The sequence below is a fragment of the Carassius gibelio genome, chromosome A5 (genome assembly GCF_023724105.1).
Source record: "Carassius gibelio isolate Cgi1373 ecotype wild population from Czech Republic chromosome A5, carGib1.2-hapl.c, whole genome shotgun sequence".
Lineage (NCBI taxonomy): Eukaryota > Metazoa > Chordata > Actinopteri > Cypriniformes > Cyprinidae > Carassius > Carassius gibelio.
Window position 1 is genome coordinate 20,989,776 of NC_068375.1, and position 25,458 is coordinate 21,015,233.

Genomic DNA, 25,458 nt, shown 5'->3' on the forward strand with positions numbered 1-25,458 from the left:
ACAAATGTTTTCGGTCAATACTATAATTATTTAAAAATACTTAAAAAATAAATAAATAAAAAAATTGTAAATGTGGGATAATGTACATGCAGCCGGTTGTTATCTCAGATTATTACACGGCTCTGTGGAATACTTGATTCTGATTGGGGGTCCTGATCTCCGTCTGTGGTTGTTCTGCAATAAAAAACCGGCCTGATGTACATTATCCCATTCTTATTGACTTTGATTATCATTTACATTTCTATGTACACAACATCATTTGACACTGTATTTTGTAATGGATGACAAAAGAAAAATTATGGTAAGAGAAAAAATATTACATTGAAAACAACTTAAGGTAAATCATGCTCTATTCCAAATTAGACTTATTTCCCCTGTACATTTATGCTTGTTATGCTTGTTTTTATGTGTTGTTTTTTCAATAGCATGGCAATGTCATTGACAATATGCACATGTTAATTTTATTTTGGGATTTGATTAATGTTTGAGCACATCTGTACACTTGTGGAGGATCTAACCGGTTGTACTTACCAAAAATTCAATGCACAACATGGTATGCTAGCCTACAGTATTATGGAAACCAGTAAATGCTGTGGTATGAGGAAAGTATCAGACTGTATTATAAAAGCATGCAGTGAATCCCAAGAAGGGCTGACCTATAAACTTAAGTCAATAAAATTACAACCATATACAGACATGCCATGCTGGCAATAGTATAGCACAGAAATAGATTTTCTTTAATTCAAATGAATATTAGTTCGAAATTATCTCTATGCATCTAAGCAAATACAGCAGCAAGCACATTGATTCAATATCATATGCCTATACAATATAAAACCATCTTACTCTGGAAAAAACAAAGTTTTTAAAAGAGGAAATGAAACATTCTTTAAGGGAGCACTTCTGTAAAAAACTAAGAGCACTTATCAGACAGATCACATGCATCTTGTTTGGACATTGTTGGCAACACCTCCATACAAATAAATACAGTTAAAAAGATATTGGTCTCTAAAAAATACACTTCTTCACGTTATAATGTAGATGTCCAGCCATTATTGGTTTATTTGCATGAGCTCATAAAGAATCTACTGAAATGAAATGTAATACTTTGTTAATTCACCAAAATATTTGTTGTACAAATCAATCAAAAGCATGCCATGACATGAGGTATATTTCATTTGCGACTGTGATTCAGTGGATCATCTTCAAATATCACCCCAACATGGGAGGTCTAAAACATCCTCATATCATAAAATCATGTACATAAAATCTAGGTGAATATAATATTATAATGAGACCATAAACTGTGTGGACATGTTTATGTGATATTCCTGGTCTGAAACACTGAAGATCTGGATACATTAAGGACGGCATTTTAAGAAAAAAAGAAGGGCAAGTGTGGTATTCATGTGAGAAAGAAAACGTATTTATATAACTTATTGCACAGTTTAAAAAATGACCACTGCCTCTGAGTCTAAACCCATGATTTTAAAGGGTCCTTTTCCAGAAAACCCCTTAAACTCATCTGGAGTTAGACCTGTTTTCCAGGAGTTTTCGGTGGGTTTCGCAGAGCTTGACAGCCGGAGTGAACTCTTGTTTTGAGGTTCGAGCTAACGTATGATGTCTAGGTAATGAAGGTCAGTGTAGAGTGCATTGACTAGCAGGGTCAGAAGACGGCTGCTGTCACACAGACAGTGACCTGGGTACTTGATGAACTGAACGGCCTGATTCACAGACACACGCAGCTCTGAATACTGCTTATTACTTGGCATTTGCTCCAATACAGATAAGGCCTGAAAAAAGAGAGCAGTCATTCAAGGTACAGCACAATTTACAGGGGATTTGTTTGTGCTATAACTAATTATCATCAAATATCTTAAACATATCCCCATTTAACAGATAGAAAGCAAAAGCAGCAAAACTGGAATATGATGTTCCATTTTTTACATTTTTTATTTCTATTAAGTTATACAAATTCAATATAGAAAATGTCCTAAACTTTGCCAATAGAAAATATGTACATCTTGTCTGTTGATGAGGCTATACATTTATCCCATTCACTGGAGTATCCTACCTGTTGGGCTTTAGCTGGGAGCTGCAGCTCTGTGCCTGGATGAAGACGCAGCTGATTCTCTGAGGGCACCTGGACCAGCAAAAATGTTGACATGCTGCGCGCCACAACCCGAAAACTGAAAACCAGAAAGAACAGAAAATGTGGGGGATGCAATTCACACAATTCATCTTTCCTCTTTTATTTACTTCCGTTCTGGACCTCAAACTAAAACAGTGATTTCAGTAGTTTTTCAACAACTCTCAATCTTCTCTCACCTGCTAGAAAGTGGGGATTTCCTCCCAAAGCCAATGGCTCCCAAGATGCCTGAGTTCTGTCTTTCCTCGCCGAGCTGGGCTAGACGGTTCTGGAACGCCATTAAGGTGAGAATCAGTGTGTCAAGTGCAGAGGCGTCCTCTTGATCCACCAGGATCTGCACAAGCTCCAAGAATTTATGGCACCATAAAAACAGCTTTGCCTCGTCAGCTGGACCACTGCAGGAACAGACGACACACTCGCTTGGGTCATAAACACTCACACAGTAATTCTTTACTAACTCTGCAATCCTACACTACTTCCAAAACTGGGTTTCTGTGTGTGTCCTTCACCATATGAAAGAGCACACTTCATATGATAGTGTATACTACCTAGGAAAGACCTGACTGATCCACGTGTTGAGCAGCACTAAGATCTTCTTCTCATTCAGGAGGGTTTGCTCCAGGTTCAGCCTCTGGAGGATGTAGACGTACAGGGTGAGATAACTGCCCAGGTTCAGGCTTTCCTGAATGAAGTCCTCAACAGTCAGTTCAGGAACCTGAAGAGAGACCAGGATGGGCCCCCAACCAGAGTATTGATCAGCACATCCACCTGAAAAGAACAAACACACACGATACTGCTAGAAGTTGTGGATATTTAAGACTTAAGATTTATAAGATGCTAAAACTTGTTGTACTCTGTAATGGTTCCATGGAAATGTTTTGATACAGTCCAGATGTTATCTTTTCTGATCCTAACAATGTGATTAGGGAAAGGAATAATTCCTAAAGCCTTACACAGGCACAGTTTAAAATCTGTAACTAAGCCCAGAACACGTTTGAGCTGTTATTACCATCAGTGAAGTAGGAGAGAATACAGGCCTCAGTGGTGCGTGTCATATGACGCACTGAGGCCAGGCATCTGCACGCAGCGGTTAGTAGGGGAAGAACCAAAGGACCCCGAGCTCGCTTTTCTACCCAGGAGTGGAGTTTAGTCCCGAGTCCCTCTGCTGTAGATATGCCAGCTTCATTCAGCAGAGTCAGCATCTCAGCAAACAGACTGCATGTGGCCATGTGCCGCTGCTGGAGGTCTGTCTCTGAACGTGAGGATCAGATACATTAAGATCAGTTCATTCAACGTAAAGAGAGATATCGTTACTGCCTGTTTTGTTGTGTTAAGATGCTGATTAGACATTGACGTGGTTTAAAAAAAACATTTTCGGTAAATAAATAATTACCTAAAACAACAGTAATAGTAAAATGGCTAGTAACTAGCGGTTATAATGTATTACCAATACTAACTACGACTCAAAAGTTTAGGTTTGGTAACATAGACGCATTAAATCGAAAGTGACATTTATAATGTTACAAAAGATTCCTTTTTCAAATGAATGCTGTTATGGTGTTCATTATATTAGAATGACATCTGAACGATCAAGTCTGGAGTAATGGTTTCAGAAAACGCAGCTTTGCCATCAAAGGAGTAAAATAAATAAATAAATAAATCATATATTAAAAACAGAAAACAGTTATTTTAAATTGTAATAATAATACACAATATTAATTGAATGCATGAATGAATACATTTTTCACAAACTACATTTGTTTTTGGTTTAAAAACGGATTAAAAGCAGATTCAGTTGTAGAATGGATAGTAAATAGACATGTTCCTTATCTGCTCCTGCATCGAATTCAGAAATTATAGCTCTATGCTCTATGCACCTATACATGTTGTAAAAATATATATTTAGAATTCTCTAACAGGAAATACTCAAGGATGCAAATCAGTATATGGTATTTTAAATGTTTTTGGGAACAGATACATATCTACCATCATACATCAATTTGCAATACTGTTTGTATCTGTATTCACTCATTTTTTTTCCTCACTCCTGGCATTGTGCTGATTCCTTTGTCATTACTATTGCAACCAATACACTGGGTACTAACTGAACAAACTGCTGACTTTGTCACATTGGATCTAAAAAACAAACCAGAACTGTGTGAACAACGCCTTAGTGCTACTGAAGCAAATACTTACTTTCATTCTTATAAAATGCAGTGGTACACAGAACTACAAATTATGCTTATGCAATATTCTTGAAGGGCCTGCTGAGGGATATGACAAGAAAATGAATGTGAAAAAGAAATGAAACCTTCTCCTCACCAGGAGGGTTGAAAATGACAATGTACTCCAGTAATTTCTCCATTTCTGTTTCCAGAGATGCCAGACTGATGTTCCCGTTTTGATCCAGAGAGCTCAGGAACTGCACCATTAGGTGAAGGAAGGATTGGCACTTTAAAGTCATGTCCTAACAGTCACAAAACAAAGAAGAGATATAAATCACGATTCTGTAAAAAAGTAGTTTTTTAATTTACAGATTACTTGAAAATAGTGTTTCATCTAACCTTGTGATGTAACATTTGTGTGGTCGGCTCAAATCCAGCAGCCATTCTTAGCAGTCTGATGACATGTTGTGAAGAAGTATCAGGACTGAGAACAAGGGATGCTGGGTAATGTGTGCTGACGTAACGTGTAACATTTTGATAAGAAAGAAAATCTACTAGGTGCCAAGGCAGAGAATCTGATTGGTCCAGGAGACTGAGGACAGAAGACTCCTGTAGAAGTAAATCATAGCAGATTAAACTCTAATAGGCACCTATTTTAAGGTAAACAGGTGACCACTCAAAGTCAAAAAAAGTCAAAGTCTGCTTTATTGTCAATTCTTCCATATAAACAGCACATACATACAGATAATTGAAACTGCATTACTCTCAGACCCTTGGTGCACAAAGATAACACTAACAGTATAGCATAAAAATACATATAAAAAGCATAAAAATACATATAAAAGCAATACAATTAATAAAGTAGCACAAGGCACATCGCAGTGTGCAAACCAGTGAAGTAAACAACAGTGCAGATAAAATCATTGTAGTGCATAAGAGCTTCAGAGAGCAGTTCTTTATTTAAACTGACTGAAGAGTTAGTTTTATGAGGTAGTGAGCAGACCAATGCTGCACAAAGTGTCCGGTGCAGGTCAAACACTCACAGGTTTGCTGAGATCCTCTTTGGCCAGAAACACCATCAGATAGAGGACAGAGACCACCATAGTCTGAGCTGAGGGGCTGAGAGCGTCACTCAGTACACTGACCCAGTTCACCTCACACAGCAGCTCTCCCATAAACAGGAAACAACTCTTTGGGCTTCCCCTCTCCACCTGAACAGCATGAAATTCAAATAATTTATTGACAATCATCTATTAAAGTATCCATATTTTCTTATAGTTAGTACAAGAAAGACTTAGGAAGATTAAAACCCATTATCTTCACCAATTTATTTGTCAGACTACACTGGAAGTGACTAACTGCATGTACACTATCATTCAAAAGTCTGGTGTCTGTAAGATTTTTTGTTTTTTGTTTTTAAAGAAAAAAAAAACTTTTATTGAAGGACTCATTACACATTGATCGAAAGTGACAGTAAGACTTTTTATGTTACAAAATTGTGTTTATTTTTTACTTTCGATTCCTCAAAAAATCCTGAAAAAATATAACACTATTTTAACAAAAAACATTAAGCAGTACAACCGTTTTCAACACTGATAATAAGATACGTATGTTTCTTGAGCACCTAATAAGCATAATAGAATGTTTTCTGAAGGATCATTTGACACTGAAAATTCAGCTTTGCCATTACAGGAATAACTTGCATTTTAAAATACAATAAAATAGAAATTTCACTGACCCCAAATACCTGAATGATGGTGTACATAGGTCTAGATGGTTTTGAAACACTATAGAGATAATATATGTACAAGTAATACATGTGATTTAAGAGTTTTGTAAGTTTCTCACATTGAAAAACTGGTTCATTAGTGTCTGATCTGGATGCAGGTCCTTCCACGGCAAACGGCTGTACTCAGTGTGGTACGTGTACAGCAGGTACTCTGGCATCTTGGGAGAGGTGCAGGTCTCACAGTAATGCATGAGATGAAACCACAGAGCTCCTCTTTGTCCTGGCAACAAGCGATCTGCACCAAAACATTATGGATTTCAAAATGTCATACTGATCACAAGGATTTTGAACCGAACAATGCATTCAATGGTTGAAAAAAAGATTGAGCAGAAAATGGATGATAGAATCAACATTTCTGTGTTGTCCTGTTCTCCAAGGATGTTTACCTTTGAATTTCTCATGTAAAGTCACCATCAAGCGTGCATATAAGCTCACTAAGCTCACTGCAGCTGCGGCATCAGATTCAAGCCAGGGAGAACAGTGAGGATGACTGAGACATACACAAGAGAGTTGTTACTCATCACTTCTGTCATCAGTGCTATAATAACCAAACCGCTGAGCCTCATCAAAGCATACCTAGTGTTGTCAGAATCAAGGAACAGAATCCACGGTTCAAACAGTTTGGCCATTTTTGCATGCAGGCTCTCAAGAGCTACATTAAAGAGAATTTTACATTCATTAATTGAATTATACAAATAGTTGCTATACAGATATATACACACTACTGGTTAAAAGTTTGGTGTCTGTTGAAGTTGAAGTCTCTTAAGCTCACCAAGAATGCATTTATTTGATCAAAAATACAGTAAAACAGTAATATTGTAAAATAAAAATGTTGAAATGTAATTTATTGCTGTGATGGTAAAGTGATTTTGGAAATTGTGATACATTTTTCCTGGAAATCTTACTGACCCCTAACTTTTGTCTGCACTATAAATATTTGGTTTCTACGCATAACAGAGAAATACATATTTGTACCTTTGAGCAGTCTTGGACTTCCTCCTGGTTCTTTGCTGCAGTTGTTTAGTTCCAGATCAATGACGTAGGTAATCAAATCTTCCCAAAACATCTTGATTTCCTCAATGTACGGCCCCCATTTTGAGAGGAGACCAAAGCTCCTGAAGTCTCCGTTAGACAGGCGGAGCTTCAGGAAGTACTTTGAGAGCCATTCGATTGTTTCATCCACCTAGTAAAACAAAGTACAATCATAATTCTCTGGCTCCGTTTGAAGTATTTAAGAATAAAAGAGCATGTTGAATGAATAAGGAGTGTTTTGCGTTACCTGCTGAGGGGAGAGGAGGATGGAGCGGGTTTTGTTTGTCTTTATCTTAGGATGAGGAGAACATCCCAGCACAATTAGAGACGTCCTCCAACACTCTGGACTGAGAAGCTGCACAGAAGAGCCTGCAGGAAAGTCAATTATTCTTCAGTCGATTTTTCTGAACACAAATAGCATTTAAAAAATATAGAATTTTAAGTAAATTTCCACTTATGGCAAACCATTCAAATGTAGTTTTTGGCATTTACATTTAATTTTTAAATTACGATTACAAACATCATGCTAAACTACCACAACGGGGCAAAAGAAGGACGTTTAGACAGACACATGAAAAATTACTATATGACAAAAAAGTATAGATAATTAAATCTACAAAAGCAGATCTGGACTGATTTAGACTTTACACAAATATAAATCTAATTTAGCAGACAGTGGACATTTGCAGTTGTGATACTAAGAATATCTAACGCAAGTACATTTGCTACTTTATAAGAAATAGTGATTGTGACCTAAAAGGTTTGCAAGTAAATGAAAAAAAATGAACCATTACAATAAGGTGATTAAATGAGGGTTTCTCTGTGTTCATTTGACACTGAACTAAAACAAACAATGGATGACTCTGGATCAGAGTGAAGGAAAGACATACTCTGCATGAGCAGACGAAGGAAGTCACTGTAGTGGTCTGGAAACTGGTGAAGCAGCAGTTCAGTCCAGTGCTTGCAGAAGATGTTGAAGGGCATGAGGACTTCTGGCTCAGGTTCCAGCCCACAGGTGCACAGAGCCTGATGGATTATTGCCATCAGTCGGCTACGTTCAGAGAACTGAGGCTGGGTCACCGACAGCCACTGAGTTAAGTCAAACTAGAAACAGAAAGCAGATTATTCATTTCAATTTTCAAAAGTTGCAAACATGAGCTACACATGCAAAAGCAAAAAATCTGACTCTCAGAGGGCAATGGGAAGAATCCAGCTGAAGGTAATTGAAGAGTGCTAAATGTCCCATAATTTATGTGTGATTTTATTGTTCTTATGTTCCCACAATTTCTGCACAGATATCATTTTATAAACTACTCTGAGGGTTTTGATATGGGAATATGCTAATAAAATTGCGATCAAGGATATGACAGCACTGCTTCACATAATTACGAACAAAACAGTGAAATCTTCTCCACACATCAATTTCTTTTCACTCATAATGCTTTCATTTGCAATGTGTTTGTTACATTATTCAGCAAAGAAGAATTACTTTTGTGAGGAGCATGAATACGACATCACCACTGTCTATGTGGAGGGTGTTGACCACTTCCTGGTACAGAGAGACCAGCTCTGCAGGAGAGGCGTTTGGAGTGAAGTAGGGCGAGAGAAGGTTACAGAGGTGTCTGTTGAGCAGGATGGTCTTCAGCATCTGTTTACACTCTGACTGGACATCCCGGATGAAGACCTACAGCCAAAGACAAGCTTATATATTGCTAACAGTTAAGACATAAGAGATGTAAATATAAAACTAAATAAATAAAGTAACATAACAATAGAGTTCACTGGGTTGAAAACAATACCTGACCAAGGATCTCTATACATGACGTGAAGAACTGGCGAGTGGGTGGATGTCTCTGTGTGTCCTCACACACAAAGGACACTATCTGATAGAAAGCAGTGAGGCCCACTTTCAGGATGCCAGGGGAAGGATTTAGCTTGTAAGCATTAACTAAGGCCCTAAACAAGAAAGCATGATATTTACATTTAGTGGCACAAATAGAATGTGTAGAAACTGATTTGAGCAGGTACTGACGTGATGAAGTTTTCTGTGTGCACGGCCGCCTCAGCCAGACTTTGAGGAGGAGCCTTGATCCCATCAGCCTGCAGCTGTTTAATATCACTCTTCAGGCACTGGATCTGATTCTGCACTGGACCCAGTTTGTGCATTCTTGAGTACTGCAGCACACAATCAGGGAGAGGGAGCTCATGAAAATGTAGGATTTTCTGAGGGGCTGCCAAAATTGTTTATAATATTAATGCAGAGAAGACAGGAAGACAGTTAGACAGATGGAATTTGGACACAGGCTGGATTGCATCACCACTGTTGATCAGTGGGTCTGACTTAAGGTTAGACATAGTAGAAGTATTAGTAATTTATTTTTATTGCCCTGTCAGCATCTTCATGGAAATTTTTTTTGAATATTACAAGAGTTACATTAACACAAAATAAAAACCAAATAAACACAAAAATACAGTATTTCAAATTATACTCGATGAAATGAACTTATGATTAAAAAACAATCAACATTTTTTTCTAGTAAAATCTTACTAAAGTCGCTGAGTAAGCATACTTCATAAAAAGGTTTTATACTTGCATTAAAACTGGGACAATACAATAAAACATGTTTTTGAAACTGGGGTCTTGCATAACATGCGTAGAGTTGGGTCTTCATCTTTAGACAAAAAGGCTGACATATTAGTACTTTATAGTTACCCAGGCAAAATGTACATTTTTTTTGTTTTTGAAGTTTACATTTCTCACATAATGTTTTATTAATATTATTTTAGCTTTATTCAAATTCAATCATGATATAATGATATAATGATATAATCTTGGACGCTGACACCTAGTAAGCCACTTTACTATTATTATACAAAATATATCTCAGTTATCAATACCAATGCAGAAATGTGCTAATTGCAGTCAGTCATGATTAGTGTCTTGCACAAGTTTCTAATAATGGGTGTTTACAATGATAAAGTGAATAGTATTCAGCAGGTCATGAGATCACAATATTGCGCCCGCATTATGGGCGACCCACTTCATTGACAATAAAACATCTTTCATTAGGCTCCTGAATATAACTGAGGTCTCAATCTCAAGTGAGTGTACATGATTTTAAACATTTAAAAAATGTGTGTACAATGTTTTAACCAAGAAGCACAAAGTACACCATTACAAACAGCACAGAGCAGAAGGATAAAAAATGGCAGATATTCACCTTAACAGTGATATGTGCGGGACCCTGGCAGGGCTGTCCACCTTTGCCACGGCACTCTAACTGCATAGAGAGCTGGTCTTCTCGGTTTATGTAGAGCTGCGGCAACACCTCTAACAGTTCACTGTCTAGAACGACCTGCTGGGTTTCCCGGACCGTTGCCAACCTGAGAAGAGGACACAGTCGGGATTTAAAACACCATTTAACACATACGAAGATGCAAATACAACACTAGAGCATATCACTGAGTAACCTTACCTGAGAGGCACCAGTTATTTTACACAGCACTGGAGACTTACTTAACATGCACTTGCAGACTATACGTCAGTTTTGACATCAGTTTATCAATCAATACATGCTTCAAAGAGAGAGAGAGCGAGAGAGAGAGAACGAGAGAGAGAGAGAGAGAGAGAGAGAGAGAGAGAGATAGAGAGAGTGAGTGCTCATGTATTGAGCCTTACTTGGCTTGATGCTGGAGCTTAGCAAGGTCTTCCTGAATTAAGGCAGTGGAGATTTTCTCGTCAGACAAGCTCTCAGTGGGAATGTCAGGCACTGGAGCTTTCATAGGCACAAGCAACAGCGCCCCCTGGGGAGCATCATGCTTTCTCAGATGAGTGAGAATACGCTCCTTTGCTGAAAATAAATACATGTAGAATACATTAGAATAAATTACAAGTCAAATCTGCTGTCGGAAAAAACTGTGACAATCACGATGCTCTAAATTTCCAACTGCCAAATTTTTATTATGCAAAACTATAACCTGCTAAAAAAAAAAAAATACAGGAATTTTTACATGAATGCAGTCTCTGACTTAAAAAGTCATGTGAGTTTTAATTAAATGTGCCTAAAGCAAACAACTGTAACATTACTAATTTCACATTTTGACTGCAATAAATAAATAAGTGGGCTCAGTACCAGCCAGAGGATTGATGAAGTCAGTGAAGATGGAGAAGTTGGTGTTCTGGGAGATTGCAGGTTCACTCTTGACCTTTGACCACAGACTGAGCACTTCCTGCAGTTCATGCTGGACTCGCTCAATGTCCACATGCTCCATCCACACCTCCTAAAGATGAAGGTGACACACAGACCTGGCATCAATTCATATTTCATTATGCACTGTGTCAAAAATATCTTCAGTATCACCTAAAAATATGCATCTGAACAGAAAATAAAATAATTGCAATAAAAGCTCATTTATGTGACATTTATAAAAAAATGTTTTGAGGGATTTTCCATACATTACCATTACAAGTGTTTATTCCAAATGAAATATAAATGCAAATGCAGCTCTTGTATCAGATGTGGCAGAATATTTTCCAAATTTATAAACATATAAAATGTTTAACATGTTTAAACAGTAATACTACTGTTTGAAAGTTCAAAAGTTTGAGGTCAGTCATTTTTTTTAAATACATCAATACTTTTAGTGAAAATAAAGACATCTTCATTGTAACAAAAGATTTAAATTTCAAAATTATTTAGAACTTTGTTCATTAAATAAAAAAAATTATGGTGTGAATGTAAATGTAAATATATATATATATATATATATATATATATATATATATATACATACATATATATATATATATATATATATATATATATATATATATATATATATATATATATATATATATATATATTTTAAATTGCAATACATTCTTGATCAAATGCAGCCTTGGCGATGAAATGAAACTACTTTCAAAAACATAAAAAAATGTGTTAAATAGACAGCTTGACATTTTATATTTAAATTGTTTTAAAATGACATTTTCATTCAAAACCATCTCCTAAATCCTTATGAAGACCTCTTGAAGATAAAAATGAAAGAATGCTGTCCGCTGGAGTCAAACAAACCCTCACCTGCTGGCCCTGCATGATTTTGGCTAGGCGATGGGTGTCATACTGCTTTGGCAAAGAGGGCAAGTAAATTTCCTGCTTCTGAAGGTTTTCATCATCCAGCCACAAACCAAACACAGTGAAGAGCCTGAATAATAAGAGTTTGGCATTTTAAAATGTTTTTTCTGTTCTAACATGTCATAACATAAGGCTTCCATTCACAAATTAAACATAACCTAAAATGGTACAAAAAATACAAATGAAGAACATATCTTGGAAACAGTATCAAGAATGTTGCTGTAGTCACTTATCTCTTAATAATACTCAACAGTAAATAGAACAATGGATGTTAAGTGAACAAAACTCTGGAGATTACCGCACGAGCTCAATGTGCAGCTCAGGAGAGGTCAGGTACTGGGTGATGGGCGTCCCTGGGGGGAGCAGACCATCGCTGGATTCACTGCTCGAGCAGGGCACCTTCAAAGCCTTGCTAGCAGCGTGGTGGAAGTCAGACACTTCCACCAGCCGCTGTCTGAGACCTTTTAACAAGGACAGATGGGCCGCACTATGGAAGAAACGCCTCCCAATACAACCTTTCACCTCCAGCCTGATGGTGTCAAAGAATAAATAAATAATACAAACCAGATGCAAGGGTTCAAAAATATCATAATCAAACAATCCACTTTAACACAACTCACAAATAATATTCATTACTCGAATGCAAAATATAAATGAATTCGGTCATCATAAATGCAAAATAAACCTTGAATGGGTCATCGGGACCCTGAAACAGAGCATTATCCCAAAAAAACGTGAAAGTAATAAACAAAAAAAGACAAAATATTGATGTGTGCTGGAATCCGTTCATTAGAAGGATTGTAGATTGTAAAAATGTATATTGTGCAGATACAATATATTTATATACTGACAAACACAGGACATGAAATGCATCTGACAGCATGTTAAACACATAACATACAGAAGACTATAGAAGTTGTTCTGGAACATCAGTTTGGTGATTCATCAGTGCTGCTACATAAAGCTTAGAATTAAAATGAGAGAAATTCTCAACAAGAAAGGAGTACAAAAAGGTAAATGAGGGGGAGGGAGAAAAAAAAAAGAAAAAAAGAAGGAAAGAGGAACAGGGTGAACATCTTATAGCATGTACAACATGTTCTTTGAATCCAACATGCATTGAGTAACAACTGCACTTTAGTATCTAAAACATTTGGAAGTCTTCATTTTAAAGAGCCAGGTACTGAAAGTACTCACAACAACAAGTCAAAAAAAAAGACAGAATGTTTAACGTACCCAAACTCTGGTCCAGGTTGACGGAGGTAAAGTTGAAAAAATTTCTGCCACACCAAAGGCAGGAGTGGATGGTCTGCAGGGGTAGCTAAAGCTTGTTGAGCCCAGCGATAGATCATCAGTCTCTGCAGGGACGGGACGACTTGAAGCTTAAGGCGCACCTGGGCTTTCTTACAAACCCAAAACAAACAGGCTAATTAACTGCATGTTTATTGTACTATGAATTTATGAAAACATTTTCCTATTCCTATTATCTTTCCATGACGATACTTTTCATGATTAATGGATAAAGTTTTTTTTTTTAAATCAGTGAAATTACTTCATTAAAAGTTAAAAAATATTTAACTATGTTAAATACCATTAGGACAAAATAAATAGCCTCTAAGGGAATAAGTTGGGAGGAAAACGTTTTTTTGTTTTGCATTTCCCCGAAAAACTCGGAGTTAAATCCTTTGCACAAAAAAAAGAAATATTCTTCGTCACGTCATGTTTATTTCATCACCATGTCTCCTTAGGGGCTTCATAAGGAAAGGACTGATATATCAAGTAGATGAGTTTTTCTCTAAAAGCAGTGGTTTCCAATTCCAGTCCACGTCACCATAAATGCCCTGCGAAGTGGACATCACAAGATATTCCGCCAGTTCAAAGGGGATTCAAACTGGATACCCATGCTCAAGGAGTAGGGAGCAATGAACACTGTGTAGGGACAACTTTAATCAGAACACAGTTCATGCACGGAGCTTTCTTCCAATGAGCTGGTTATCTGTTAAATAATAAAGTGGGAGGGGGGGGGGGGGGGTCATGAAGTCTGGAATTGAGAACCGATGCTCTAAAGAACCACCAATTTTAACATTCCCTGATAATTTCAGATGTGCTCAAAACTTTCTCTTTAATGTGAGCGCACTTGATCATTGTACTGGAGAGGAGAAGGTAAGAGCAGAATGAAAGCGTACTTTCAGAGCCTGATCTGGTGTGTAAGCCGGGTTCGAGAGGAGCTCATGCTCCACACAGCGTCGCAGCTGAGAGTCTTCCTCGAACATTGTCTCCATGTTGAGGACCAACCAAGCAAACCACACCTTAAGACAAAATAAAAACAAAAAGAGAGGGAGTTAATGGCTAAAAATAATCAGATCTAGATGTGCTGTATAAGCAATAACCTGCACATACCTCTCCTGTGAGAGAATTGCCCTCAATGAAGGATGGAGTAACATTTCCTGCCACTATCCAGCCCATAAGAGATGAAAGCAAACCTTTGTCTCCATGGTAACCTAAAGCGCTCTAAAAGCCAAATCCAAAAAAAACATTTCTAAGTAAGGTGTTTGTTAAAAGAAGGCCGTTTAAACATCAGCCAAGAGAAAAGAAAAAAACCTTATGTTGTTGGTAGAGAAGTTTCTGGAGACATTCCTCTTGTTGGTGAAGGAATGCCGCGCGGCACAAATGGTCCTGAAGGAAGAGAACAGCTTTGTCTCGATGCCAGAGGTTCTGCTCTGTCAAAACCTGAAGCCAGAACTCAAGAACAGCTACTGCGCCGACACGTCCGGGCCTGGAGCTCTCCAGAATGTGTGCCTGAAGGACAATAAGATCTTCCCATGAAATATTACGAGAATAAAGTCGAAATATTACAAGAATAAATTTTCGCATATTTGGAATTTTCACAAAGAAAACAGTTTAATTCAATGAATGTTTCACAGAAATACGGCGATCTGATCATTAAAGAGCTTGAAAAAACATTATTGTAAGACACATCATTTGTCTTTCACTATAAAACAGATTTTGAAAGCGGAGACATTAAAAGTAAGTCTATCAAAAGCACGAATCTTATTGCTATTGGATGACTGGCACACTACAAATGATGAATGCAATGGAAGATATGAAATATTATTTCCAAGCATACTGTATCTGCGAGTATGCCACATGGTATGATTTCTGCTAATGATCCCAAATATATTTGTTCTGTATTAAAAAAAAGCTTTAACTAAGACAGCTACAGCGCCCCCTGAATGAGTGTCGATTGGGTGTGTGAGCTGATGTTAAATCTCGTAGTATTTTCGTAGTATTTCGACTTTATTCTCGTCGCATTTTGACTTTATTCTCGTCGCATTTCGACTTTATTCTCGTCGCATTTCGACTTTATTCTCGTCGCATTTCAACTTTATTCTCGTCGCATTTCGACTTTATTCTCGTCGCATTTCGCCTTTATTCTCGTCGCATTTCGACTTTATTCTCGTCGCATTGCGACTTTATTCTCGTCGCATTTCGCCTTTATTCTCGTCGCATTTCGACTTTATTCTCGTCGCATTTCAACTTTATTCTCATCGCATTTCAACTTTATTCTCGTCGCATTTCGCCTTTATTCTCGTCGCATTTCGACTTTATTCTCGTCGCATTTCAACTTTATTCTCGTCGCATTTCAACTTTATTCTCGTCGCATTTCGCCTTTATTCTCGTCGCATTTCAACTTTATTCTCATCGCATTTCGACTTTATTCTCGTCGCATTTCGACTTTATTCTAGTAATCTTAGATTTTCTTTTCAACGTGGCACTAAAACGGCATCGTATATAATGAATAAGCACCCTGTATATATGGAAAGTCTTTTAACCCACCTGAATAACACTGTTTAGAAGTTTGATGTTCTCACATGTAGATGTACCAATCAGATGTTGGGCCACCTTCTGTGTGACCTGCTGGGTAACACCCTGAGTCCCACTATCCAGCTGCAAGAAGAGCTGGATACAACTTAGAAACCTGATTAACATTTGGAGAAAAGCACTGGGATTACTTGTATACCTACAGCAATAAATTAATTCATTAATTCAATACAAAACACATTCCAGGGACAGAAAGTGATAAATATGACAACGTAAACCTAAATAATCTTAACTGTTCATTCTTGAGCAGGTAGAACTGGCGGTGGTAGACCAGAGGAAGAATGTTTTCCAGAATGTGCACTACAGCTTTGAGATGACGCGACTGAACCAGAGTCTTCAGCAGAGATATTCCGTCACTGCAGAACTTCTCTAAACTGTCAAATACAAAACACTGAAAATGAATTCATGTTACTACAATTGAATTTTCACCCAGCTTGAAACACTACTGATGATTAATCAGTCACTACACTTCATCTATTAGAATCAAAAGAGTCACAGTATTCTTTCCAAACCTGTGCCCATTGGTGGTCATGTCAATAGCCAGAAAACAGCCGATGGGGATGCCCGCTTTCACTGCTTTGAACACTGGGTGCATGGTGGGAGAATCTGTGATCTCAGGCACACTGGGGACGCTGGACGAGGGAAGAGGGCACCAGGCATCCTGAGGACTTATTTCACTGGCATGGAGCTTTAGCCTCAGAGCCAGGTCCCAGGCCCACTGGTTAAAGGAGGATTCTGGAGTCTGGCCAAGCCGCACCACGTTAGCCAGGTAAGACACCTGTAGAGTTAACATGCAGAAAATGTGAGCTGATAACAGTACAGATGGGCACTAGGATACCATTGACTATTACAAGTGGCTTATTAAACTTGTGGCTATTATTTCTGCTGATAGATGAAGGTGAACCACTGCAAACTAGACCTTATACACAGATGAATATGGTTTGTATCTTTATTCTGCATTAACACCCCCCAGACAAACACACAGAAACAAAGCCTTATCAATGCTGATGACAATCAATGTTAATTAAGAGCCTTTTTTATTTAGTATGTGAAACGCACCTGTTTGATGCCTTCTGAGATGATGCCACCATATGGTTTGTCTGTGAGATATTTTTGATATGCCTCAGTCACTAAAAGTGCGACTTCTCTGTGCAAAGATGCTGGTAGAAAGAGGCAACCATTCTGTTGGCGAGAGAGAAATTATACTCCTTATAACATAAAAAACTAAATTATTGGTCAGATTAACCACATGAGGAATTAGTTTGTATCAGGCCTATCAACGCCTCATCAGGGAATATCAATGTTTAGCACAAAAGTAAACTATCCATAGACACATCTGTTAAATAATAAAGCAGCACTCGTCTTTCCATATTCATGACCGAGACTCACAGGCTGAAATCCCCAGTTGAGGCCTTCTAGTATGATGCAGGCCAATCTGTTCTCCACAGCAGTGAGACTGAAGTTCAACAGCCAACCTCGGATCAAGCCCACCTCAGCTTGAGCTGGCGTCCACAAATGCACTGGCAACTCCTTGAACAGGTACAGCGACACCTGGAGAAATAATTATAATTAGGGCAATTAGTAGAATGTATCAGCATTTGCTGAGTAAACCCCCAAATGAAGATCATTCAAAGACATATGTGGCAGATAAGCGAAGCTAATATATGGTTTGTTTTACGTCCCTATCATTGAACAGAAGACTGTCACTGGCCTAATAGGAGTTAATAGGAATCTCACCTACAATTCAATCTGCATCTTATGACTTGACTGACATGATTTTAACACGATTGAGCAGTTCAAATTAAAAAAATGCATCCTGAGACTGCATTCCGTTCTGCTTCACCTACAACAGCAGTCCTGAATGCAAATTTAGCGCCGCTTGCTCAACTGTTGTTCTTCATCAGTCTCTGATCATCCAGTTATAACAGAGATCAGTAATCAAGAGTGACTCTTAAAACAGTTCTTACGTCGTTGGTGGACTGACAGATGCCGTACTTGACTCACCATGCCCACTTTCTCTATGGTCTCTCTCAGTCTCTCCAACAGCACAGAGATGATGTGAGGGTGGGCAGTCGCTATAGCTGCAAGCAACTCCCGCCCAACTTTAGAAAAGATCTCACGGGTGGTGATACTAACATAGGACACCTTAAAGAAAAGAGTAATGGAACATTTATTGCATTTAAAACATCTGGGTGATGTTATGTTTAGATGACGGATTCATCATAAAGGTCTTCAGTAAAAGTATCAAATCACCTCGTATATCTCCAGAACTACGTTCCTGACAAATTCGGGGTCTACTTCGGTACGTCTGGGCTGGGCCATGTGTGCAAACGTTGTCAAAAGGCAGATTCCATCTGAGCTGTTGATCTCTGACAGCCAGTGTTGAAACTTCTCCTGATGGCTTGGTTCTGGACATAAATAAACACACACTAAACCAGTGGTCCTCAACCAGGAGAATGGGACCCACTCGGGGGCCTCAGCACACTTCCAAAGGGGGTCTCAAGATGACTTAAAATAATTTAAAACAAACTAAAAGAGCTACAAATCAAGACATAAGCTGGCATATTTTAATTTATTCAAATAAAAACTACTTCTTTTATGTAAAACCATGGTTATGGTCTTAGAAAAACTGTAAATCACAAATGACCAGAAAATCCAATGTAAATTAATTGATAAAAAAAAAAAAGACTTAACACTGAAAAACATTGTTATTTAAGCAGAATTTAAGTATTTATAATTGTTTTACTTAAAGTGTGCAGCTTTATCAATACAGCAGACTTAGAAACAAATATCTTAGATGAGTCTTCATATATTGTCTTTGATGATGGAAGGCCTTAACCACTGCTCTAAACTATTCTTTTTGTATTCACAAGCATTAGATGTGCTTGGTGTCTCACCTCTGAGCCCCAGAATACAGTCCTCAACACTCAGGCTACAGCTTAGCTTCTCCAGACCGTCCATCTCTGCACACTGCATAATGTAGAAGATCTTCCACAGCATGGAGCTGGATAACGTGCCATAGGGCATCTCAGACATAAACAGCCATATACCTAGTCTGTCAACCAATAAAGGGTTAGTTAAACAGACACCGCTTCAGAAAGAGCTGTGCATAGTAAAGTGTTGCTTTAGTTGGAATCTTTTATTGACAAGAAATCGTTTGGTGAGAGAGCGGGGCACAGTGTAGGCCAGATGTGAACAAATATCTCTCATATAAACACCAAAGCTTGATGTCTGGAGCATGTGCACAAGTAGTTAGTACCCAGCTCTGGAATTACTCTATACCTCTTGGCCTTGAGTACATGGAGCACTGCTCTCAGGAAGAGATGGTCAAACTCCACCTGCAGCTTCTCCATTGACAACAACTGTTCCTGCATTGTGGTCCTGCTCACACCTGTCAGGCTGATGTACTGCGCCCAGTGGTCACTAACATAACAGACAGTCATCCTAGAATAAGGAGAAGAAAAAAAAAACTTCTCAAAGGTCTACTCTGTTTAAAAAAAAAAAAAAAAAAAAAAAAAAAAAAAATATTATATATATATATATATATATATATATATATATATATATATATATATATATATATATATATATATATATATATATATATATATATATGTGATGTCAGTATCTAGTTATGAAAGCCTACTGAATAGTTTCAATAATGCCAACAAAAATATACACATTAATAATATTATCTGTAATTTGTCAGGACTACTCAAGATGAACATTTTGAAAAAGGCTTAATTAAAATAATAATGCGTACAAACCGAATCATGTAACCAATTCTCTTCACAAATTGGCGATAACGTGCTCTGTTGTAAGTCTGCAAGCCGACAGCAAGTAGTTCGACCAGTGAGGACGCAAATGCAAATATCTTCATCATCTTTTGACTGGTGGTGGCTTCAGGCTGATAGTCGCCTATTGGCAAGAGTGACATTTAACAGTTCAACTAATCAGAAATGGTATAAAATGTCAACTTTAATATACAAATAATTGTTCAAAGGATTTTCATTATTTCGACAAAAATGGCCGGTACATATCTCAATATTTCCTCTTTTGTGTTCTTAGAGAAAAGACACATGAGATTGAGTAAATAATGACAAAATGTGCCTTTCTTGGTGAACCATTCCATAAATATCAATTGATCACTATACAATCTACTGACCAAATGACAAATGACATGGCTGTCTCCCTCAGTTATGTGGCATGATAACAGTCTCACCTTTAGAGCAGATACCCAGTAAGTGTTTGAAGAGCTCATCATAGGGAAACTGAGAGAACAGAGAAACTAGATCATCCTCAGACAGCAGCATCCAGCTTGTTTCTGGGTCTTCATCCTGAGTGTTACAGCAAGCATCAGATGGAAGTATGGTGTACAGTCATAACCACAAAAAAGGCTGTTGTTGGTGGTTACATAAGAGTCACAAAATAGTGATACTTTTAGTCTGAAGAAATATCAGTGGCTCAAAACAGCAGGCTGTGAAGTCTAATCAGAAGTTAACACAATAATAAATATATTGATTCCTGACGTCAATATATGCAGTGAGGTCTGAAGCCATTAGCAAAAAAAAAAAAATTAATTAAAAACTTATGTTTTTCATTTCCATACTTTAATAGGAATTAGCATAAAAAAAAGTTGAGTTCAGTCAATCTCTTAGGAAGCATTGACAGGGGCTGAGCAGAAATGTCGGTTTTAAGGTTGGACCCTCACCTCCTCTCCACCCTCATCCACTAGCGTCCAGTTACCAGATGCAGGTCCTGTACGACTGTTGTTGCCCTTCGCCTCACTAGGCGTCATGTGTCCCAGGAAGTCTACACGATGCCTGCATGTCAAACACACAACTCCATATTCAATGTAACTGACAAGGCAAAGCTAAAATGCCTTTGTCATCAGTTTATGCTTTCTGTTATAAATGTATTAAACCAAAGTAATAGCTTTTTGAGTCACACTCAATGATGATGATATAAACAATAATAGAGATGATATTAAAAGAATAAAATTCAATGGATCGTGAGGTCAATTTCCAGTAAAACTAATCTTTACCTCGCTTGAGACATGAGGATAGCCAGGGCCTGCATGAAGTGATACACTCCAGATGGGTTATCCAATACTTTGATCTATGGAAGCAAAGTAGGTTCATTGACTACTATAAGACAAGCGGACAATACTTTTTTAATTTCCTTGTTAACATTTACTAGGGCACTATTTCAGCTCATGTGCGTCACATATCACGGCTCTGCTTCGGTACCTGTAGGAATGGCACAGCCCATTTCCCCACTCCTGCCGGACAGCAGAGCAGGTGATTTAGGATGAACAGATGATCTCCTGTAGAACCCACCTGATGCAGCACAGATACCTGGATGGTGAATAGCACATCTCCTTTTAAATCTGGAGGAATGTAAGCTTAGCTTGCATTAAATAAATTAAATACACTATTGTTCCAGGATTGCTGTTTTTTAAAGTCTGTCATGCTTACAAAAAAAAAAATTCGATCAAAAATATAGTAGAAACAGTACTATTGTGAAATATTATTAGTTAAAATAGCTGTTTTGCATTTTTATACACAGTATTAAATCCTTAATTAATATTTTCTTATATTGTGATCTCATGTCATGTTCAGTTGATCAGCTGGTTACTGGGGGTCTTTACCAGCCTCTGAAGCCACAGATGGATGTCAGCCTGAAACTGAGAATCATCTAGGACCCGCCGGGTGAAGATGAACAGCACACTGATGCTCTCCTTCAGCGGTTGCAGAGAGGAGGGCTGAGACTTTGGACTCACTGAGAAGTTCAACATAACACAAACCACACAAAACTCTACAGAGAGCATGACATTTATAATCACAGACTGAGAAGTGTCTACTGAATACACAAACTCAGATTTGAAATGCATCAAAATAATTTAGTAATTTAATTCGCCTTAAAATTAAATTGTTTTACTTTTGTCAGAGATTGATGTTTTATCAGACCAAACAACCAGTGTACTTTATGAAAGTATTACTGAAAGTCATTGTACTCCTTAGCAAATGATTTGTGTTTCATGTAAAGTCTAGACTTATCAGTGAGAACTTGCCTGTGCTTGTTTCTTGCACAGCCAGACTCTTGGTGGTGGGGTTACTGCTGAGCAAGCGGTAGAGATAGGACTCCACTTGCAGACGGGACAGGATGGAGGTGTATGAGTGCAGGGCCACTGTCTGATGGAGAATTTCTGCTTTTGCACAAAACAGATGCTTCAGCTCAGCTAATGCTGCCTTGTTCAGAGTCACCTGCTGGTAGCAGTGGTAGCCATACACCTTGGCCTGATCCGCACATACACCCTGGAAAGCAAACAGGTGTGTTTGTGATGAATTACACAGAGCAATGCAATGTATTTTTATGCTACAGCCATGGTGTGACTTAAACAAACAGCCGGGTCCACAGTTTTGACACAGACATACTATAAAACTTTATTAGACTAGTGATCACACTACTTGTTTTGAATGGGATTTGACTCTAGAAATTCATATTGCCTTAACTAGTGTAGAAAGGCTTTTTTTTTTTTTTTAGATAATTAAAAAGACAGTCTTGAAATTTCACAGTTTAAGGCTTTAATATAACTATATTTAGACAGATACAGAAAGACAGATACACAGACAGACACTGACAGAATTACAAAAAGATAGACAGGTTGTCTTGACATTTAAAAGTTTATAGGATTTAATAGAACAATATTTAGATAAAACAACAGATAGAAAGACAAATATATAGACAGATAGAAGAACAGATAGATAGATGGATAGATATACTTGACATTTTAATAGAAAAAGAGTAAAAATACAATAATAAATGATAGAAAGAGACACATGGAAAGGAAGAACAACAGACAGATAAAAGGCACAGCAGATAGACAAATATATAAAAAGAACAATAGACAGGTATGACTCACCTGTAATGAAAGCCTTTCATCCTTGAAGCTCCACAGGCGATTCTGCACATTTTTGCAGTCAGAATTGGCAGCCTGTAGTTCGGTCTGGGCCTGCGTCAGCTGCTTGCGGCACCTCCAGTAGCTCAGCAGCAGCTCGTACAGCTCATGCCCTTCTTGGTGGGCCAGACTCTGGAACTCTGCTTCAAGAATCTCCACGTTTCCCAACCAAGAACCGGGTTCCCATGTACGTAGCTGCTCGCTAGTGAAGGGCTTCACAGACTGGCAGGTCCTGGGCAGCTCTGGGTAAAGCCTCTCCCTGGGTCTCTCCACATCAGCGGCCTCCACAGGGACCAAGGCGGGCAGGGAGGATTCCTGGTTAGCCAGAGGAAGAACAGCTGGAGCTACTTGTCTCTCAGAGGCCACTGGCATAAAGGAAGCATCTAGCAGTCCACAGGTGATAGAGTACGAGCCCTCCAAAAGCTGAGGCTCAGAGTAGGAAGATGGGATAGATGGATATATAGAAGGGACACTACGTGGCTCAAGTTTCGCACAAAGAGTCTTGAGATCACTTTGCTGGGATTCAATTGGTGCTGAAGCATGTTCCACCCAAGGTGCAGTTTCTTGTAATGGCGTTTTATGCTCTTTCTCTTCATTGCAAAGCGGTTTCTTTACTATTTCAGTCGTATTTGACAAGCACTCTTGTTCCTTTTCAGGTTTGTCAGTATGGTCTAGTGAGGTCTGAGTGGCGGGTAGTTTCAGATCAGGAGCTGGAGGCACATGAGAAAGGCTGAGGGGGACATCAGTGAACTCAGAAGCTGGCACTGGCTCATTAACTTCTCTAGAAGGTCCCGGGGGCTGTCTAACACTGTCTGACTGTCTCTCCTGTTTGACCTGCTAATGAAGCATAACCATTTAGGATAATGAGAAATTAGCATCTTTAATAAAAACAAGATTTAAAGTGTAGTAAGAAATGTATATTGGGTTTTCACCTGTGGCTTCCCACTGGATTTGGACTTTGACTTTTTGGGTCTCACAGCCTCCATCTCCACACAGGTATCCACATCATTGTTATAAAATCACTCCATTCCTCTAGATCCACACCGAACCCTGCGGCACACAATCATGAAGCTTTAAAACGAGAGTTTAAAAACACGGTTTCTTCCTGTGGAGCACAAAATGAGATGCTCTGTATTATAACAGTCTCAGTTACCTTTCAATTTCATATGAAAAAAGATGCAATGAAAGGGAAAAAGGTCACGCCTATTCAGCAACATCCCTTTTTGTGTTTCAAGGATGACATATGCTTTTGTAAAAACTTCTATAATCATAGACAGACAAATAGACAGATAGATATTTCCCTCAAGAATTAAAGTAACGTGTTTATTACATGAGCATGAGTAAATTGTCAGATAAAACAATAACATTTACATGGAACTAACAGCGTTTAAGGCATTAACAGAAAAGAAAATGAAACCACAAAAGTAAAAAACGCAGCGGAAATTCTAGAGGTAGGAGTTTCCACCATCCATATCAACATGTGAAGCCAACTGACAGCAACTAAACACTGAAGAGCCCGAGCAGTAGTTCATATCCAGCTGTTTCAGCCTTCATTCTGTTCTTAACAGTGGATATATTAATTGCTTAGTTCCACGAAGAAAGCTGATATTTATAGTTAACCGACATAGACAGCTATATCACAGGACTGCAGGGAAGAGAGGATGAACCCACATAACCCCTGCTAACACTGGCGATTCGCTCTCCAAAACAGCAAAATCATCTCAGAATCATCCCGGGTGAAAGGAAGATTAGCATAACTCACCTAAGTGATATTACGTGACATTAGTCTTTTAACCAACAGCTGTCAGCGCTTCAGGGTTTGTTTTGTTCTTGGACGCTATCGCAATACTGATCACGTGCCCCTCCACCCTCCAATGGCGAGCAGGAAGGGACAAAAGGCGTAGACAATATACAGTATATACAATTTAAAACATTTTACAGTGTTACTCGTAGATGTCTTTTTATAGTAGATGACTAGTTATCACTCCTATAAAAGGCGTTTAAAAACGGCATATTCTGACGACAACTTGATCACTTTGGAGGCAACACTTTTTTGAGGTTAATCAAATGTTCTATTATTAATATTATGCTTGCTTTGAAGGGACAGATAAATCAATGTGTGTATATATTTGATTAGATTTATTCTTTTGGACTAAGCATATAATGCATGACTATAGGTGAAGAAGGAATTAAAACAGTGATCCTCAAATCTGCCTCGCTAGAGCAGTTTAGCTCTAACCCTAATCAAACACATCTGAGTTTGCTAATCAGTGTCTTAAGGATCATTAGAAAATCACAGGTAGGTTTATTTGATTAGTGTTGGAGCTAAAGTCTGCAGGAAAGTG

At 38.2% G+C, this 25,458-nt stretch overlaps 1 protein-coding gene across 3 annotated transcripts; it reads right to left on the reverse strand.

Annotated features, from left to right (window-relative positions):
• Window positions 1-709: 709 nt before the first annotated feature.
• LOC128001959 (ectopic P granules protein 5 homolog) lies at window positions 710-25,011 on the reverse strand. Of its 3 annotated transcripts, none has more exons than XM_052592411.1 (45): window positions 24,876-25,011; window positions 24,046-24,163; window positions 23,078-23,947; window positions 22,226-22,469; window positions 21,803-21,933; window positions 21,402-21,509; window positions 21,197-21,270; window positions 20,864-20,975; window positions 20,375-20,489; window positions 19,920-20,070; window positions 19,435-19,596; window positions 19,050-19,207; window positions 18,406-18,560; window positions 18,157-18,297; window positions 17,542-17,703; window positions 17,212-17,334; window positions 16,665-16,930; window positions 16,386-16,526; window positions 16,108-16,249; window positions 14,872-15,069; window positions 14,671-14,781; window positions 14,457-14,579; window positions 13,507-13,673; window positions 12,572-12,802; window positions 12,220-12,343; window positions 11,269-11,416; window positions 10,815-10,986; window positions 10,357-10,519; window positions 9,168-9,310; window positions 8,935-9,091; window positions 8,625-8,819; window positions 8,026-8,239; window positions 7,383-7,504; window positions 7,079-7,286; window positions 6,680-6,755; window positions 6,490-6,593; window positions 6,163-6,338; window positions 5,358-5,525; window positions 4,714-4,923; window positions 4,472-4,616; window positions 3,159-3,401; window positions 2,698-2,917; window positions 2,329-2,544; window positions 2,075-2,189; window positions 710-1,793 (listed from the first exon to the last, which is right to left on the reverse strand). In XM_052592411.1, exons 2-45 carry the CDS (start codon window positions 24,097-24,099, stop codon window positions 1,611-1,613), a joined length of 7,641 nt encoding a protein of 2,546 aa, XP_052448371.1. In that variant the 5' UTR covers window positions 24,100-24,163; window positions 24,876-25,011; the 3' UTR covers window positions 710-1,610. The 3 variants fall into 3 exon arrangements, with proteins under 3 accessions (XP_052448371.1, XP_052448369.1, XP_052448370.1); XM_052592409.1 differs by having other exon boundaries at window positions 23,078-23,950; XM_052592410.1 differs by having other exon boundaries at window positions 23,078-23,950; window positions 24,046-24,218; window positions 24,876-24,974.
• Window positions 25,012-25,458: the final 447 nt, after the last annotated feature.